At 38.1% G+C, this 18,902-nt stretch overlaps 2 protein-coding genes across 3 annotated transcripts; one reads left to right on the forward strand and one right to left on the reverse strand.

The window, feature by feature from the left end:
• Positions 1-5,317: 5,317 nt before the first annotated feature.
• LOC126747648 (uncharacterized) lies at positions 5,318-7,191 on the reverse strand. The gene has a single exon (XM_050456407.1). The coding sequence runs from the start codon at positions 7,030-7,032 to the stop codon at positions 5,605-5,607; it is 1,428 nt and encodes a 475-aa protein (XP_050312364.1). The 5' UTR covers positions 7,033-7,191; the 3' UTR covers positions 5,318-5,604.
• A 518-nt stretch (positions 7,192-7,709) lies between these two features.
• LOC126747643 (protein arginine N-methyltransferase 5) lies at positions 7,710-14,023 on the forward strand. 2 transcript variants are annotated; one of them, XM_050456395.1, is made up of 9 exons: positions 7,710-7,867; positions 7,947-8,216; positions 8,276-8,484; positions 8,537-8,707; positions 8,763-9,001; positions 10,028-10,416; positions 13,195-13,394; positions 13,461-13,679; positions 13,743-14,023. In XM_050456395.1, the coding sequence occupies exons 2-9, from the start codon at positions 7,976-7,978 to the stop codon at positions 13,929-13,931; spliced, it is 1,857 nt and encodes a 618-aa protein (XP_050312352.1). In that variant the 5' UTR covers positions 7,710-7,867; positions 7,947-7,975; the 3' UTR covers positions 13,932-14,023. The 2 variants fall into 2 exon arrangements, with proteins under 2 accessions (XP_050312352.1, XP_050312353.1); XM_050456396.1 differs by having other exon boundaries at positions 7,716-7,867; positions 7,965-8,216.
• Positions 14,024-18,902: the final 4,879 nt, after the last annotated feature.

An 18,902-nucleotide genomic window follows, 5' to 3' on the forward strand; every position in this document is an offset into this window, starting at 1 on the left:
CATTTTCCAGGAACTTGAATTCATTTTCTGTCTGTTCAACTGCCTGCAAGAAATCTCATACTTCTGAAGTGAATTCCTTATATTTTCCAGACAATTGGAGTAATTTTCAACTGCCTGTAAGAAATACACTATTTCTGAAGATACTTTCCAAGTACTTAAACATTTTCTGCATGTCGGGTCAAGATTAGGGACTACCTTAATTAAACATGCCTTTTACCCTCTTGAGGAATACCTACTCCGATCCAATTTCACTATAACATTGCGTCATTTCACACGTGAATCTTGTTTTTTATTGGGCTAATAACCAGTTTTATTGCATTTCTTCTTTTTAGGATCATGCTTGTTGTGTAGTTTCTTTTTTTGACTTGTGTAACCGTAATTTTTACTTTTTAACACTATCCTGAAAAGAGGTTTCCTCGGGTAACTCCAGACTGGTCCACTCCAGTGTTTCCAAGGGTCTGTTGATATTTTAATATAAGATAAATTTTCTTCCAGGCATTTGAAGCCAAGGATTTTCTTCCAGAAACTAGTAGAGCAGCTTAAGAGTCTTTAGGAGGGACGTTTATGAAGAAAAATTCCATTCTTGGGTATTCTAGTTGGAGGGAGAGCAGTTTTGAAAAGGGTTTCCTGTGATCTTCCAGACACTGGGGTAACTCCAGACTGGTCCACTCCAATTTCCATGGGTCTATTGATACTGTAGCTTAAGATTTGCGAGTCAATCTTCTTTCAGGCATTAGGAAAGTTCAGATTTTCTTCCAGGAAGTAGTAGAGCAGCTTAAGATTTTTTAGAAGGGACGTTTGTAGATAATATCAAAGAAAAATTGCATTCCTGTCCGGTTCTAATTGAAGAGGGCAATCCTGACTGGTCCATTCCAGTTTCCAAGGATCTCTTGACATTTTAGTGTAGGATCTAGGATTGAATTATCTTCCAGGCATTTGGAGTACAGGATTTTCTTTCAGGAACTACTAGACTCTTTAGGACTCTTACTGCTTGGGAAAAATCTCATATTTCCGAAGTAATGTTCCCATAACTTTCAGGGAATTCAATGCATACTTCGTACTTTCAACTGCCTGTAAGAAATATTTCACTTCTGAAGATATTTCCAGGCACTCGAATTCATTCTTTGTATATTCAACTGCCTTGCAGGGAAATTACGTTTAAGCAGGGTTCTAAATGTAGAGCACAATCCTTAAAGGGTTTTCCTGTGATCTCTCAGAGATGCGGTAACTCCAAATTAGTCCATTCCAGTTTCCGAGGGTCTGTTGATATTTTAATGTAAGCTCTGGGCTTCAATTCCCTTCCAGGCATTTACAGTGAACGATTTTCTTCCAGGAACTATTAGAGTATCTTTAGATGCTTTAGGAGAGAAGTTTGTGGAAGTTGTTGGATTCTCCTCGGACATATTAATCTTGCATTTGATTCTTTCTGTGATCTTCCCGAGTACCTCTGGAATTCAATCATCTTCCAGGTATTTGGAGCTGAATGATTTTCTTCCAGGAAGTAGTAGAACAGGTTAAGAATCTTCAGAAGGGATGTTTGGAGAAAAGGCCAAAAAAAATTGCATTCTTGTAGGTCTCTAATTGAAGAGGACAGTCCTAAAAAGGGTTTCCCATAATCTTCCAGAGATGGAGTAACTCTAGACTGTTCCATTCCAGTTTTCAAGGGTCTGTCAATATTTTATTGTAAGATCTGGGATTCAATTATCTTTCAGGCATTTGGAGTGTACAGGATTTTCTTCCAGGAACTACTAGACTCTTTAGGACTCATACTGCTTGGGAAAAATCTCATATTTCTGAAGTAATGTTCTCATAACTTTCAGGGAATTCAATGCATACTTCGTACTTTCAACTGCCTGTAAGAAATATTTCACTTCTGAAGATATTTCCAGGCACTCGAATTCATTCTTTGTATATTCAACTGCCTTGCAGGGAAATTACGTTTAAGCAGTGTTCTAAATGTAGAGCACAATCCTGAAAGGGTTTTCCTGTCATCTTTCAGAGATGGGGTAACTCCAGACCAATCCATTCCAGTTTCCAAGGATCTATTGCTATTTTAGTGTAAGATCTGGGATTCAATTCTCTTCCAGGCATTTACAGTGAACGATTTTCTTCCAGGAACTATTAGAGTATCTTTAGAGGCTTTAGGAGAGAAGTTTGTGGAAGTTGTGGGATTCTCCTCGGACATATTAATCCTGCATTTGATTCTTTCTGTGATCTATCTGAGTACCTCTGGGATTCAATCATCTTCCAGGTATTTGGAGCTGAATGATTTTCTTCCAGGAACTAGTAGAACAGGTTAAGAATGTTCAGAAATTATGTTTGCAGAAAATGCCAAGAAAAACTTGCATTCTTGTAGGTTTCTAATTGAAGAGGACAGTCCTAAAAAGGGTTTCCTGTAATCTTCCAGAGATGGAGTACCTCCAGACTGTTCCATTCCAGTTTCCAAGGGTCTGTTGATATTTTAATGTAAGATCTAGGATTCAATTATCTTCCAGGCATTTGAAGTGTACAGGATTTTCTTCCAGGAACTACTACTAGACTCTTTAGGACTCTTACTGCTTGGGAAAAATCTCATATTTCCGAACTACTGTTCTCATAACTTTCAGGAAATTCAACGCATACTTCGTACTTTTAACTGCCTGTAAGAAATATTTCACTTCTGAAGATATTTCCAGGCACTCGAATTCATTCTTCGTATATTCAACTGCCTTGCAGGGAAATTACGTTTAAGCAGTGCTCTAAATGTAGAGCACAATCCTGAAAGGGTTTTCCTGTGATCTCTCAGAGATGGGGTAACTCCAAACTGGTCCATTCTAGTTTCCGAGGGTCTGTTGATATTTTAATGTAAGATCTGGTAGTCAATTCTCTTCCAGGCATTTGGAGTGTATGATTCTCTTCCAGAAATGAGTTGGAGGGACGTTTGTGGACAATGCTAAAGAATAATTTCATTTTTGTAGAATTCTAATTGGGTAAGGCAGTCCTGCAATTTAACAGGTCTGGGGTAACTCCAGACCAATCCATTCCAGTTTCCGAGGGTCTGTTGATAATTTAATGTAAGCTCTGGACTTCAATTCCCTTTCAGGCATTTACAGTGAACGATTTTCTTCCAGGAACTATTAAAGTATCTTTAGATGCTTTAGGAGAGAAGTTTGTGGAAGTTGTGGGATCCTCCTCGGACATATTAATCCTGCATTTGATTCTTTCTGTGATTTTCCTCAGTACCTCTGGGATTCAATCATCTTCCAGGAATTTGGAGCTGAATGATTTTCTTCCAGGAACTAGTAGAACAGGTTAAGAATCTTCAGAAATGATGTTTGCAGAAAATGACAAGAAAAAATTGCATTCTTGTAGGTCTCTAATTGAAGAGGACAGTCCTAAAAAGGGTTTCCCATAATCTTCCAGAGATGGAGTAACTCTAGACTGTTCCATTCCAGTTTTCAAGGGTCTGTTGATATTTCAGTGTAAGATCTAGGATTGAATTATCTTCCAGGCATTTGGAGTACAGAATTTTTTCCAGGAACTACTAGACTCTTTAGGACTCTTACTGCTTGGGAAAAATCTAATATTTCTGAAGTAATGTTCTCATAACTTTCAGGGAATTCAATGCGTACTTCGTACTTTCAACTGCCTGTAAGAAATATTTCACTTCTGAAGATATTTCCAGGCACTCGAATTCATTCTTCGTATATTCAACTGCCTTGCAGGGAAATTACGTTTAAGCAGTGCTCTAAATGTAGAGCACAATCCTGAAAGGGTTTTCCTGTGATCTCTCAGAGATGGGGTAACTCCAAATTAGTCCATTCCAGTTTCCGAGGGTCTCTTGATATTTTAGTGTAAGATCTGGAAGTCAATTCTCTTCCAGGCATTCGGAGTGTAAGATTCTCTTCCAGAAATGAGTTGGAGGGACGTTTGTGGACAATGCTAAAGAATAATTTCATTTTTGTAGAATTCTAATTGGGTAAGGCAGTCCTGCAATAATTTCCTGTGATTTAACAGGTCTGGGGTAACTCCAGACCAAGCCATTCCAGTTTCCGAGGGTCTGTTGATATTTTAATGTAAGCTCTGGGCTTCAATTCCCTTCCAGGCATTTACAGTGAACGATTTTCTTCCAGGAACTATTAGAGTATCTTTAGATGCTTTAGGAGAGAAGTTTGTGGAAGTTGTGGGAGTCTCCTCGGACATATCAATCCTGCATTTGATTCTTTCTGTGATCTACCAGAGTACCTCTGGGATTCAATCATCTTCCAGGAACTAGTAGAACGGGTTAAGAATCTTCAGAAATGATGTTTGGAAAAAATGCCAAAAAAAATTGCATTCTTGTAGGTTTTTAATTGAAGAGGACAGTCCTAAAAGGGGTTTCCCATAATCTTCCAGAGATGGAGTAACTCTAGACTGTTCCATTCCAGTTTTCAAGGGTCTGTCGATATTTTATTGTAAGATCTGGGATTCAATTCTCTTCCAGGCATTCAGAGTGTAAGATTTTCTTCCAGAAATGAGTAGAGTAGCTTTGGAGGGACGTTTGTGGACAATGCTAAAGAAAAATTTCATTTTTGTAGAATTCTAATTGGGTAAGGCAGTCCTGCAATAATTTCCTGTGATTTAACAGGACTGGGACCAAGCCATTCCAGTTTCCGAGGGTCTGTTGATATTTTAATGTAAGATCTGGGCTTCTATTCCCTTCCAGGCATTTACAGTGAAGGATTTTCTTCCAGAAACTATTAGAGTATCTTTAAATCCTTTAGAAGAGAGGTTTGTGGATTCTCTTCGGACATATTAATCCTGCATTTGATTCTTTCTGTGATCTTCCCGAGTACCTCTGGGATTCAATTCAAAGGGGTTTCCCATAATCTTCTAGAAATGGAGTAACTCCAGACTGTTCCATTCCAGTTTCCAAGGATTCCTTTATATTTTAGTGTAGGATCTGGGGATTCAATTTTCTTCCAGACATTTGGAGTATAAGATTTCCTTCCAGGAACCAGTAGAACAGCTTAAGAACCTTAAGGAGACAATTTTGTGGCAGTATATAACAATCCTGAGAGTTTCCTGTGATCTTCCTTGAATTCTTCTGTGATTTATTCCCCTTCCAGACTTTTTAGAGACCAGGAGGGTTTTCTTCTTCATTGTCAAATTAAATTCTTCCAAAGTCTATGACTACTCTGGGATAAACAACAAATCAAGTCACTATAAAGATGATGCATTTCACTTTTTCTTCTTGACTTATAGGAGAAGATTTCTGCTTACACCGGACAGATTTCCTTCCTGATCTAGACCAAGACGTACACGGGCCGTTGTTTAAAAATAAAAATTTCACCACAAAAAAACTTGCACACTTTCTATATTGACTTACAAATCGTATATATATATATATATAATGTCTTAAGATCTACAAAACCGAATGAATACCCCTAAACTCTCAAAAAACACTTCCGAGAATTGTTACAATTAGAAACAATCAAAAAAAAAAAAAGAAGCAAAGTGTATCTTACATCATAAACAAGGTTGGTATTCAAGGGAACATCTCTTGACCTGACTGAACCCTACCGTAAATTAAAAAATACAAATTTTGTCCTGATTTAAACCCCAAACAAAAAATAAATTCACCGTTTAGTGTGCATTCGAGGAAAAACACTTGGCGGCAATATGTCCCTTCTTCTTACACTTGTAACAAATGGGGGCGTGTCTGCACATCAGGGTGGTGTGCCCCAGTTTCTTGCAGGTGAGACACCTTGGCACCAGGGGGCGCGATTTCCTCGGTATATCCTGCTCGCGGGACGGATACCCGTCCTGCTGCACGGGGACATAATCGTCGTCCGGTTGGTACTCTGGTACCACCTCCCTGTGCTCCGACCGATGCACCTCACCCTCCGGATATTTGGCCAAATACTCCCCGTATAATGCCTCGGGGGTCAAAAAATTACGTGCGCGCACATCCTGCTTCATAAACGGATTGTTCAGTCCATCGATGAGACACGACACGGCACTTTCCCCCGTTATCTTACAGGCCTCGCACAAGTACAGTTTACTGAAGTAGTATTGGGTGATGGTTTCCTCGGGGGTTTTGTCCCTCGACACTAAATATTTCAGGGTCTGAGCGAAGTCGGTGTTGTCCGGAAAGGTTTTCGTGATGAGCAGTTTGATTTCGGGCCAGGTGAAGTCATAATTCGATACGGTTTTGAACCAGGCCTTCATGATGCCCGTCATTTTGTCTTGCATGAACCTGATGCAGCTCCGCTCGTCGTAGTTTTGTTTGAGGCACTCCTCGTGCACCGCGTTGAGCCACATCGAGGTGGTGAACCGGTGGTTGCTGGGGATCAGCTCGGGGATCCCTCCCGGAGACAGGGAACTGCCGGGGCCCTGCTGGTTCTTGTCCCCCCCTTTGTTCTCCACTAGTTTTTCCACTAATTTTTCCAAGCGGTTTATGCGGTCCGCAGACTCTTCTTTCTGGGTTTTTCTGGGTGTGGGGGACCGTTTGGCTTTTTTTGCCGGGGATCTTCGTATTAGGGGGGATTTCCTTGCTAGCGGGGACCTCCTTGCCGGAGGAGGAGACCTTCTCGGGGGTGGAGACCTCCTTAAGGGCCTATGCGCCAAAGGAGATCTCCTTATGGGGGATCTTTTGGCCCTCCTTGGGGGCGACAAGGGTTTCCGAGCCGGAGGCGACCTCCTCTTAACAGGAGAGTGCCTCCGCATCTCTGGCGTTAACGGCTCGTAATTATTAAAACTCATCACGGAAGGGTCTACCGCTATAATCCCTTCCCCCCCATGCCCCATATAATTAGTATCCAAGTAACTTTCTTCGTATTCCGGGTGCATGACCCCGGAGGAGGAGCGTTTAAAGGGGGGCGACTGGGGGGCCCAGTCTCGCGGCCTAGACCCGCCCCTACTTCTTCCCCTTTTATTGTTGTTGTGCGGGGGCTCGGTCCAGAGGTTTCGGTTGTTGTGTTCCTCCCCGGGAGGCGCGGGTTGGTTACGTAAGGGGCTCACGCGTCGCGGCGGTCCCGGCCTACGTCTCCTAGGGGGCGATTGTCTTCTCATGCTTATATTTGGGTTACGTAAGTGTTACGCGAATATCGAATTACGCGAGGGTTATTTTTATAAAAAAAATTATTAAATTATTTGTGTATTTATAATGATTTACCCCAGAAATATCCCAATGTTTTCGTTTGTGGCACACAACAAAATGGCGTCGTTGCGAACGTCAAAAGTGACAATTCTGTCATGGGCACGTGTGTGAAGTTAGGCGATCGCAACCAGCAACCGAAATCGAGAACGTAGCTATTTATAGTCCGCGCTCGCTGTTATTTAATCAATATAATGCCTGTATCTCCTGAAATTCCCAAGGGATTTTATTAATTTTTTGTCCAGATATTAACAATAAATACTAAGGTGACTCCAAACCTCTACAAACTAAGGCTTTTTTGGGAATTAGAGCCTTTTTTAACATTTGACTTTTTAATTAATTTTTACATAAACCCTTAGTTTCTAAAGGTTTGGCACCACCATAATTCGATTTAGATATTTATTATTAATATCTGGACAAGAAATTATTAAAATCCCTTGGGCATTTCAGGAGATAATATAAATTCAGGATTAAATAACAGCGAGCGCGGACTATAAATAAGTTGCTGGCAACCGACATATTCTGCTACGTTCTCGATTTTGGTTGCCTGTTGACAAGCAGTTTTGACAGGAAATTGAGCGGCAAAATTCAAAAAATTCGACATTTCTTTCTTCAATGGCAACCTCGTTTACGTTTACTTTAACCTCAAAAGTTTAATTCAATAAATCTCATTCATCAAATTTCTTTCAAAACCACTATTTAACGCACCCCTGCATCAAATAATTCCCTCTCACACACACACAAAAAACTGTAAGTAGTATTCCTTAAACAAAAAAACAACAATTACCCTTGTGGCCCCCACATTCAACCACTTGGGGCTTCTTATTAGGGTTATTTAAAAAAAAAGGCAGCAACACTATGGATACCAACGACCAAACCGAGGAAAAACGAAAAACCATGTCCTGCGGGGTCTACTTTGACTGTCCGGAGTCCCTCAAGGAGGCAATTCACACCAGTTTCGACTGGGGTTTTCATTTCTTAGTCACTCAATTAACCCACCCGAACTTTACGAAAGACTTCGAGGGGCCCGACGCCAAATACGTCATGGGGCGCACCGATCGCATCTTAAAGTCCCAGGAGTGGAGCAGGCTGGTGGTCGGTGAGGGATGCCAGTCATTAACGAGGGGCCTGTTTCTCTAGCTCTTAGTGACATTTCAGGTGAATTATCCAAGGATTTAAATCTGGACAGCGAGGATGAGGCAGTGAGGTTAAGAGACAAAGAGGTTATGATGAAAGAATTGGGGTTCGCTTCGCACCTAGGGGTCCCAGCTGTCTTGCTTTATTTAAACAAACCTAAGAACTTGCAGCTCGCAAGGGTGGTAAACGATAAGTTGGTCTCCTCGTTTTCTTTCTCTGTTTGGGCTCAAGTATGTTTTTATAATGGATCTATGACTCGTTAGTTTAAATGGGGCATTTTAGATGCCCATGGTGCATTTTTCCAGGCAGGACCCCATGGGGGAAGAGGAACAGGACACCTGGGACTGGTGGAACGACTTCAGAACTTTATGTGACTATGACAAAAGGGTGGGGCTGGTTTTGGAGGTGCCCGAGGCTAAAGATGTGCCTCCTGCCGACGAAGTGGACCGATGGGTAAAGGTTTCTTTGTTCACCAAGCTCTAGAGGGGCTAAGAATCACCTTTTTTAGATCGGGGAGCCTGTTAAGGCTCTGGTTTTTAAGGCCTCACACTTCTTGATCAACCACTACGGTAAACCGGTTTTGCCGAAGGCCCTTCAGGACTTGGTGAGGAGGTTTATGACCATTGATGTCCAGTACATTATACATTTGGACGTGGACCATGCCGATACTAGTTTATATGTGAAATATATGGCGTTCTTAGGGAAGAAATTGTACATGTGTGACACCATGGCGGAGTTCGTTAGGGGGTGAGTGTGGCACGATTTTTTCTGGTCTAAGATTTGGACATTTTTTGAGTGAAATTAATCCTCTGAAAACGCCCTTTATTTTAGTAAAAACCCCGTCTAAGTACCTTGAACAGTCATCAATAAATCCTTGAAAATGTATTAAAAAATTGCTCCTAAACCAAAACTGCTCTAGCTAACTCATTTTTTAACTCAGAGTCATATTTTTTACACGCAATTAATCTATAAAGCACCCACTGTAAGGCTGTAAAGGAATTACAGAAATATCTTAAATAGTTCAGAAGTTATAAGAAACTATGTACAGGATTAATTTAAAAAAAAATAAAAATGTATGAAAAAATTACCCCTAAACTAAAACTGCTCTAGCTGACTCATTTTTTAACTCAGAATCATAATTTTTACACCTAATTAATCTACAAACTACCCACTGCCAGGCAGTAAAGGAATTACAGAAATATCTTAAATAGTTCAGAAGTTATAAGGAACTATGTCCGGGATTAATTAAAAAAAAAAACAAAAATGTATGAAAAAATTATTCCAAAACTAAAAGTGCTCTAGCTGACTCATTTTTTAACTCAGAATCATAATTTTTACATCTAATTAATCTTCAAAGCACCCACTGTAAGGCTGTAAAGGAATTACAAAAATAAGTTAAATAGTTCAGAAGTTATAAGGAAATATGTACAAGCTTAATTTAAAAAATCAAAACTTTCAATTTTTGTCAAAAACCTCAAATTTGCCCACATACAAAACTCGTTCCAGCTCAAAAAGTATTGGACCCACAAAAATGCTTCATATATGAAATCGTTCCTCGGAAAACGCCCTTTATTTTACTAAAAACCCGATCCAAGTACCTTAAAACGCTATCGAGAAATCCTCAAAGAACAAAAAATGCATAAAAAAATTACCCCTAAACCAAAACTGCTCTAGCTAACTCATTTTTCAACTCACAAACTTTTTTTTTACACCTAATTAACCTACAAAGCACCCACTACAAGGCTGTCTAAAGGAATTACTTGGCGTTTTCAGGTGCGAAGACTACCTGCAAAACCCCCTGCAGCCCCTAACCGAACACCTGGAAACCACCGTGTACGAGGTGTTCGAAAAGGACCAGGTGAAGTACGATTATTACCAAAAAGCGTTTTTCGTCGCGTTGGAAAAGTGGGAGGAGGCTAGGGCCCCGGTCGTGATGGTCGTGGGGGCCGGCAGGGGTCCCCTGGTCCAATGCGTCCTCAACGTATCGAAAACCCTGGGAAAACCGGTGAAAGTGTACGCGGTCGAGAAAAACCCGTACGCGATGAACACGATCGCACATAGGAACAAATACGAGTGGGATTCCCAGGTGACGTTGGTCAGGGAGGACATGAGGACCTGGCAGGCACCGGAATTGGCGGATATTATGATTTCCGAACTTTTAGGTAAGTTTTTCTAAGACTAAATGACCGGGTTCACTGTTTGTTTGGAGAAAAAAGTGATTTTTAAAAAATGCCATCAAAAAAATTCCAATGGAAGAATTTATTCCAAATCTTCAAAGGGACTTAGGAAAAGGTCCAATCTACTTGGCAAAGCAAGAACCAACTTGATAGAGCCACTAATAGGGGAGTTATTAAGAAAGATACATGGAGTAGAGCTGTACTTAAAAAAAAATAGGTGGTTTTCAAAAAATGCCATTAAAAAAATTCCAATGAAAGAATTTATTCCAAATCTTCAAAGGGACTTAGGGAAAGGTCTAATCTACTTGCCAAAGCAAGAATCAACTTGATAGAGCCACTAATAAGAGAGTTATTAAGAAGATTACATGGACGAGAGGTGTACTAATAAAAAATGAGTGTTTTTCAAAAAATGCCATTAAAAAAATTCCAATGGAAGAATTTATTCCAAATCTTCAAAGGGACTTAGCGAAAGGTCCAATCTACTTGGCAAAGTAAGAATCAACTTGCTAGAGCCACTAATAGGGGAGTTATTAACATGGAGTAGTACTGTACCAATGAGAAATAAGTGGTTTTCGAAAAATGCCATAAAAAAAATTCCAATGGAAGAATTTATTCCAAACGTCAAAGGGACTTAGGGAAAGGTCCAGTCTACTTGGCAAAGCAAGAATCAACTTGATAGAGCCACTAATAGGGAAGTTATTAATAAAGTTACAAGGAGTAGTGCTGTACCAATGAGAAATAAGTGGTTTTCAAAAAATGCCATCAAAAAAATTTCAATGGAAGAATTCATTCCAAACCTTCAAAGGGACTTAGGGAAAGGTCCAATCTACTTGGCAAAGCAACGATCAACTTGATAGAGCCAATAATAGGGGAGTTATTAAGAAGGTTACATGGAGTAGAGCTGTACCAATGAGAAATAAGTGGTTTTCAAGAAATGCCCACAAAAAAATTCCAATAGAAGAATTTATTCCAAACCTTCAAAGGGACTTAGGGAAAGGTCCAATCTACTTGGCAAAGCAAGAATCAACTTAATAGAGCCACTATTAAGGGAGTTATTAAGAAAGTTACATGGAGTGGAGCTGTACTAAAAAAAAATAGGTGGTTTTCAAAAAATGCCATTAAAAAAATTCCAATGGAAGAATTTATTGCAAGTCTTTAGATAGACTTGGGGAAAGGCCCAATCTACTTGGCAAAGCAAGAATCAACTTGATAGAGCCACTAATAGAGAAGTTATTAAGAAGGTTACATGAAGTAGAGGTGTACCAATGAGAAAAAAGGGGTTTTCAAAAAATGCCATCAAAAAAATTCCAATGGAAGAATTTATTCCAAATCTTCAAAGGGTCTTAGGGAAAGGTCCAATCTACTTGGCAGAGCAAGAATCAACTTGATAGAGCCACTAATAGGGGAGCTATTAAGAAGGTTACATGGAACAGAGATATACCAATGAGAAAAAAGTGATTTTTAAAAAATGCCATCAAAAAAATTCCAATGGAAGAATTTATTCCAAACCTTCAAAGTGACTTGGGGAAAGGTCCAATCTACTTGGCAAAGCAAGAATCAACTTGATAGAGCCACTAATAGGGGAGTTATTAAGAAAGTTACATGGAGTAGAGCTGTACTTAAAAAAAAATAGGTGGTTTTCAAAAAATGCCATTAAAAAAATTCCAATGGAAGAATTTATTCCAAACCTTCAAAGTGACTTGGGGAAAGGTCCAATCTACTTGGCAAAGCAAGAATCAACTTAATAGAGCCACTATTAAGGGAGTTATTAAGAAAGTTACATGGAGTAGAGCTGTACTAAAAAAAAAATAGGTGGTTTTCAAAAAATGCCATTAAAAAAATTCCACTGGAAGAATTTATTCCAAATCTTCAAAGGGACTTGAGGAAAGGTCCAATATACTTGGCAAAGCAAGAATCGACTTGATAGAGCCACTAATAGGGAAGTTATTAAGAAGGTTACATGGAGTAGAGCTGTACTAAGGAAAAATAGGTGGTTTCCAAAAAATGCCATCAAAAAAAATCCAATGGAAGAATTTATTCCAAATCTTCAAAGGGACTTAGTGAAAGGTCCAATCTACTTGGCAAAGCAAGAATCAACTTGATAGAGTCACTAATAGGGGAGCTATTAAGAAGGTTACATGGAGTAGAGGTGTACCAATGAGAAAAAAATGAATTTCAAAAAATGCCATCAAAAAAATTCCAATGGAAGAATTTATTCCAAATCCTCAAAGAGACTTGGTGAAAGGTCCAATGTACTTGGCAAAGCAAGAATCAACTTGATAGAGTCACTATTAAGGGAGTTATTAAGAAGGTTACATGGAGTAGAGCTGAACTAAAAAAATAGGTGGTATTTAAAAAATGTCATTAAAAAAATTCCAATGGAAGAATTTATTTCAAATGTTCAAAGGGACTTAGAAAAAGGTCCAATCTAGTTGGCAAAGCAAAAATCAACTTGATAGAGCCACTAATAGGGGAGTTATTAAGAAGATTACATGGAACAGAAGTGTACCAATGAGAAAAAAGTGATTTTCAAAAAATGCCATCAAAAAAATTCCAATGAAAGAATTTATTTTAAACCTTCAAAGGGACTTAAGGAAAGGTCCAATCTACTTGGCAAAACAAGAATCAACTGAATATACCCACTAATAAGAGAGTTATTAAGAAGGTTACATGGAATAGAGATCTTATGCCTTATTTAACAAACAATTTATTTGTTGGCCCGCCCACTGGCCCGATTTAACATCACATAACCGTCTTTAATAGGATCTTTCGGGGACAACGAACTATCACCGGAATGCCTGGACGGTGCCCAACGGTTCTTGAGGAAACCCACCGGAATTTCGATACCGAGTCAGTACACGTCGTACTTGGCCCCCCTGCAGTCCGTAAAACTGTACAACGAAATCAAAAACTCCCGGATGCCGGACAAGAGCGTCAGACAAGTGTTCGAGACCCCTTATGTGGTAAGTCCAAGTGGGGCGTAAATACACATTTCAGACAAATCGCATGGAAATGTTCGATGTTCGAAGGTGCACCTGGCGAATTATTATCAACTGGGTGAGGCTCGGCCCCTGTTCGTTTTCGACCATCCGAACTTCCAGTTGGTACCGAATACGCGTCACAAGTCGATCAAGTACCCGCCGTTGACGAAGGCGGCGGTCCTGACCGGGTTCAGCGGCTTCTTCGAGACGGTCCTGCACGAGAACGTGACCCTCAGTACCAACCCCAGGACTCACACCCCCGATATGGTACCGAATTCGATTGTTTTGTTTTTTGGAGGAAATTCGAGTTGATTCTCGGTGGGTTTTCAGGTCTCGTGGTTCCCCATAGTGTTTCCCCTGCCCGCCCCCGTTCAATTGAAGGCGGGAGACGTGGTGCGGGTGTCGTTTTGGCGCGAGGAGAACCCCGACAAGGTGTGGTACGAGTGGTGCCTCGAGTCGCCGTTTAAGACGCCCATCATGAACCCCAACGGCAGGTCGTATAGCATTAAAAAACACTAAATTTGTTTTAGGTTAAGTAGAAAACGCACTTTTTTTTTTTAAGTTTGTTTAAGTGATAATAAATATGAATAAAAATGTTATTTTACTTATAATTCGTCGTTTTATTTCTGTCGTTAGTTTTGCTGCTGTGCGGCAACAGCGCGCGGTACCGAACGCGAACCGCTAAAGTCACAAATTACGGCCGACGTTGCCAAATATATTATGGGGGTTTTTTGCATACTGATCCTCCCGGTTATCTATTTTTTAATTAATATTAAGGAAAATTAGGTCATTGTTTGTGTACAAGGGCCCAACTAACTCCTGATTAGTCTCATTTTAATAAATCTTAAGGAAAAATCAAGGTCGTTATCTGCGTAATGGCCTGCTGACTGTCCTGATTTAGCATCATTTTCAAAGGCAAAAACATGTGTTTCAGGACCCAATTTCGGTTCTAATCAACTTAGAATGTTCATTTAAGAAGCACCAGGTAGGAAAACATTAATTCTAATGATCTACAAAGTTTCAAGGCCCTACTCCATAAAAAACCCAAAAATTTTGGCAATTTTGGTTTTCTTTCACTCAAAAAATTTGTGTTTCAGGACCCAATTTCTGTTCTATTCAACTTAGAATGTTCATTTAAAAAGCACTAGGTAGGAAAACATTAATTCTAATGATCTACAAAGTTTCAAGACCCTACTCCATAAAAAACTCAAAAATTTTGGCAATTTTGGGTTTTTTCACCCAAAAACCACATGTTTCAGGACCCAATTTCTGTTCTATTCAACTTAAAATGTTCATTTAAAAAGCACCAGGTAGGAAAACATTAATTCTAATGATCTACAAAGTTTCAAGGCCCTACTCCATAAAAAACCCAAAAATTTGGGCAATTTTGGTTTTTTTCCACTCAAAAAACTAGTGTTTCAGGACCCAATTTCTGTTCTATTTAACTTAGAATGTTCATTTAAAAAGCACTAGGTAGGAAAACATTAATTCTAATGATCTACAAAGTTTTAAGACCCTACTTTATAAAAAACTCAAAAATTTTGGCAATTTTGGGTTTTTTCACCCGAAAACCACATGTTTCAGGACCCAATTTCTGTTCTATTCAACTTAAAATGTTCATTTAAAAAGCACCAGGTAGGAAAACATTAATTCTAATGATCTACAAAATTTCAAGGCCCTACTCCATAAAAAACCCAAAAATTTTGGCAATTTTGGTTTTTTTCACCCGAAAACCACATGTTTCAGGACCCAATTTCTGTTCTATTCAACTTAAAATGTTCATTTAAAAAGCACTAGGTAGGAAAACATTAATTCTAATGATCTACAAAGTTTCAAGGCCCTACTCCATAAAAAACCCAAAAATGTTGGCAATTTTGTTTTTTTTCCACTCAAAAAACTTGTGTTTCAGGACCCAATTTCTGTTCTATTTAACTTAGAATGTTCATTTAAAAAGCACTAGGTAGGAAAACATTAATTCTAATGATCTACAAAGTTTCAAGACCCTACTCCATAAAAACCCCAAAAATTTTGGCAATTTTGGTTTTTTTCACCCGAAAACCACATGTTTCAGGACCCAATTTCTGTTCTATTGAACTCAGAATGTTCATTTAAAAAGCATCAGGTAGGAAAACATTAATTTTAATGATCTACAAAATTTCAAGGCCCTACTCCATAAAAAACCCAAAAATTTTGGCAATTTTGGTTTTTTTCCACTCAAAAAACTAGTGTTTCAGGACCCAATTTCTGTTCTATTTAACTTAGAATGTTCATTTAAAAAGCACTAGGTAGGAAAACATTAATTCTAATGATCTACAAAGTTTCAAGGCCCTACTCCATAAAAAACCCAAAAATTTGGGCAATTTTGGTTTTTTTCCACTCAAAAAACTAGTGTTTCAGGACCCAATTTCTGTTCTATTTAACTTAGAATGTTCATTTAAAAAGCACTAGGTAGGAAAACATTAATTCTAATGATCTACAAAGTTTCAAGACCCTACTCCATAAAAAACTCAAAAATTTTGGCAATTTTGGGTTTTTTCACCCAAAAACCACATGTTTCAGGACCCAATTTCTGTTCTATTCAACTTAAAATGTTCATTTAAAAAGCACCAGGTAGGAAAACATTAATTCTAATGATCTACAAAGTTTCAAGACCCTACTCCATAAAAAACTCAAAAATTTTGGCAATTTTGGGTTTTTTCACCCAAAAACCACATGTTTCAGGACCCAATTTCTGTTCTATTCAACTTAAAATGTTCATTTAAAAAGCACCAGGTAGGAAAACATTAATTCTAATGATCTACAAAGTTTCAAGGCCCTACTCCATAAAAAACCCAAAAATTTGGGCAATTTTGGTTTTTTTCCACTCAAAAAACTAGTGTTTCAGGACCCAATTTCTGTTCTATTTAACTTAGAATGTTCATTTAAAAAGCACTAGGTAGGAAAACATTAATTCTAATGATCTACAAAGTTTCAAGACCCTACTCCATAAAAAACTCAAAAATTTTGGCAATTTTGGGTTTTTTCACCCAAAAACCACATGTTTCAGGACCCAATTTCTGTTCTATTCAACTTAAAATGTTCATTTAAAAAGCACCAGGTAGGAAAACATTAATTCTAATGATCTACAAATTTTCAAGGCCCTACTCCATAAAAAACCCAAAAATTTGGGCAATTTTGGTTTTTTTCCACTCAAAAAACTAGTGTTTCAGGACCCAATTTCTGTTCTATTTAACTTAGAATGTTCATTTAAAAAGCACTAGGTAGGAAAACATTAATTCTAATGATCTACAAAGTTTTAAGACCCTACTCCATAAAAAACTCAAAAATTTTGGCAATTTTGGGTTTTTTCACCCGAAAACCACATGTTTCAGGACCCAATTTCTGTTCTATTCAACTTAAAATGTTCATTTAAAAAGCACCAGGTAGGAAAACATTAATTCTAATGATCTACAAAGTTTCAAGACCCTACTCCATAAAAAACTCAAAAATTTTGGCAATTTTGGGTTTTTTCACCCAAAAACCACATGTTTCAGGACCCAATTTCTGTTCTATTCAACTTAAAATGTTCATTTAAAAAGCACCAGGTAGGAAAACATTAATTCTAATGATCTACAAAGTTTCAAGGCCCTACTCCATAAAAAACCCAAAAATTTGGGCAATTTTGGTTTTTTTCCACTCAAAAAACTAGTGTTTCAGGACCCAATTTCTGTTCTATTTAACTTAGAATGTTCATTTAAAAAGCACTAGGTAGGAAAACATTAATTCTAATGATCTACAAAGTTTCAAGACCCTACTCCATAAAAAACTCAAAAATTTTGGCAATTTTGGGTTTTTTCACCCGAAAACCACATGTTTCAGGACCCAATTTCTGTTCTATTCAACTTAGAATGTTCATTTAAAAAGGACCAGATAGGAAAACATTAATTCTAATGATCTACAAAGTTTCAAGACCCTACTCCATAAAAAACTCAAAAATTTTGGCAATTTTGGGTTTTTTCACCCGAAAACCACATGTTTCAGGACCCAATTTCTGTTCTATTCAACTTAGAATGTTCATTTAAAAAGCACCAGATAGGAAAACATTAATTCTAATGATCTACAAAGTTTCAAGGCCCTACTCCATAAAAAACCCAAAAATTTTGGCAATTTTGTTTTTTTCACTCAAAAATCATGTGTTTCAGGACCCAATTTCTGTTCTATTCAACTTAGAATGTTCATTCAAGAAGTACCAGGTAGGAAAACATTAAATCTAATGATCTACAAAGTTTCAAGGCCCTCCTTCATAAAAAACCCAAAAATTTTGGCAATTTTGGTTTTTTTCACCCGAAAACCACATGTTTCAGGAACCAATTTCTGTTCTATTGAACTCAGAATGTTCATTTAAAAAGCATCAGGTAGGAAAACATTAATTTTAATGTTCCACAAAGTTTCAAGGCCCTACTCCATAAAAAACCCAAAAATTTTGGCAATTTTGTTTTTTCACTCAAAAAATGTTTGTTTCAAGACCCAATTTCTGTTCTATTCAACTTAGAATGTTCATTTAAGAAGCACCAGCTAGGAAAACATTAATTCTAATGATCTACAAAGTTTCAAGGCCCTACTCCATAAAAAACCCAAAAATTTTGGCCATTTTGGTTTTTTTCACCTGAAAACCACGTTTCAGGACCCAATTTCTGTTCTATTCAACTTAGAATGTTCATTCAAGAAGCACCAGGTAGGAAAACATTAATTCTAATGATCTACAAAGTTTCAAGGCCCTACTCCATGAAAAACCCAAAAATTTGGGCAATTTTGGTTTTTTCACTCAAAAAGGTTAAGTTCACCCACTTTTAAGTTTGTTTAAGTGATAAATACCAATAAAAAAGCTATTTTACTAACTCCTGCTCTTATTTCTATCGTTAGTTGAACGCATTGCTGCGTGGCAACATCGCGCGGTACCGAAGTGAACTGCTAAAGTCACAAATTACTTCCGATGTTGCCATGTGCCTTTTAATCATAATTTGCGGTTCTTTTGCCCACTAACCCTCCTGATTCGTCTTCATTTTCAATTAATATACTCAATATTAACAAACCATTTAATGGAGTGTACAATTCAAGAACCACACTCATACCACGAATTTTCTATTAATATGTATCCTGCTGGAGTTTATGACAATAAGTGTATAAGACCTTGAGTAGGTATAAAATTTCAGGAACGTACTTTCAACATGACGTACCTACCTCAGGTGATTATTTGTCAACTGACTCTCCTGACAAGTCTAATTTTAATTAAAACATTTAAACGAAGTCATTATCTGCCTAATGACTTGCTGACTGCCCCGACTTAGCATCACTTACTTTTACAATCCAATGTGTGGCAACAGAGCGGAATTAGATGCTGCCTGAAAGCTTTCCTTCAAAACCAGCTGCTAATCGAACAAATAATTTCCAACGTTGCCAATAGAACCATACAAAGAGCATACTTTAACGCACTTAAATCAACATTTTCCA

This window comes from Anthonomus grandis, chromosome 19 (genome assembly GCF_022605725.1).
Source record: "Anthonomus grandis grandis chromosome 19, icAntGran1.3, whole genome shotgun sequence".
In the NCBI taxonomy this organism is placed as follows: domain Eukaryota; kingdom Metazoa; phylum Arthropoda; class Insecta; order Coleoptera; family Curculionidae; genus Anthonomus; species Anthonomus grandis.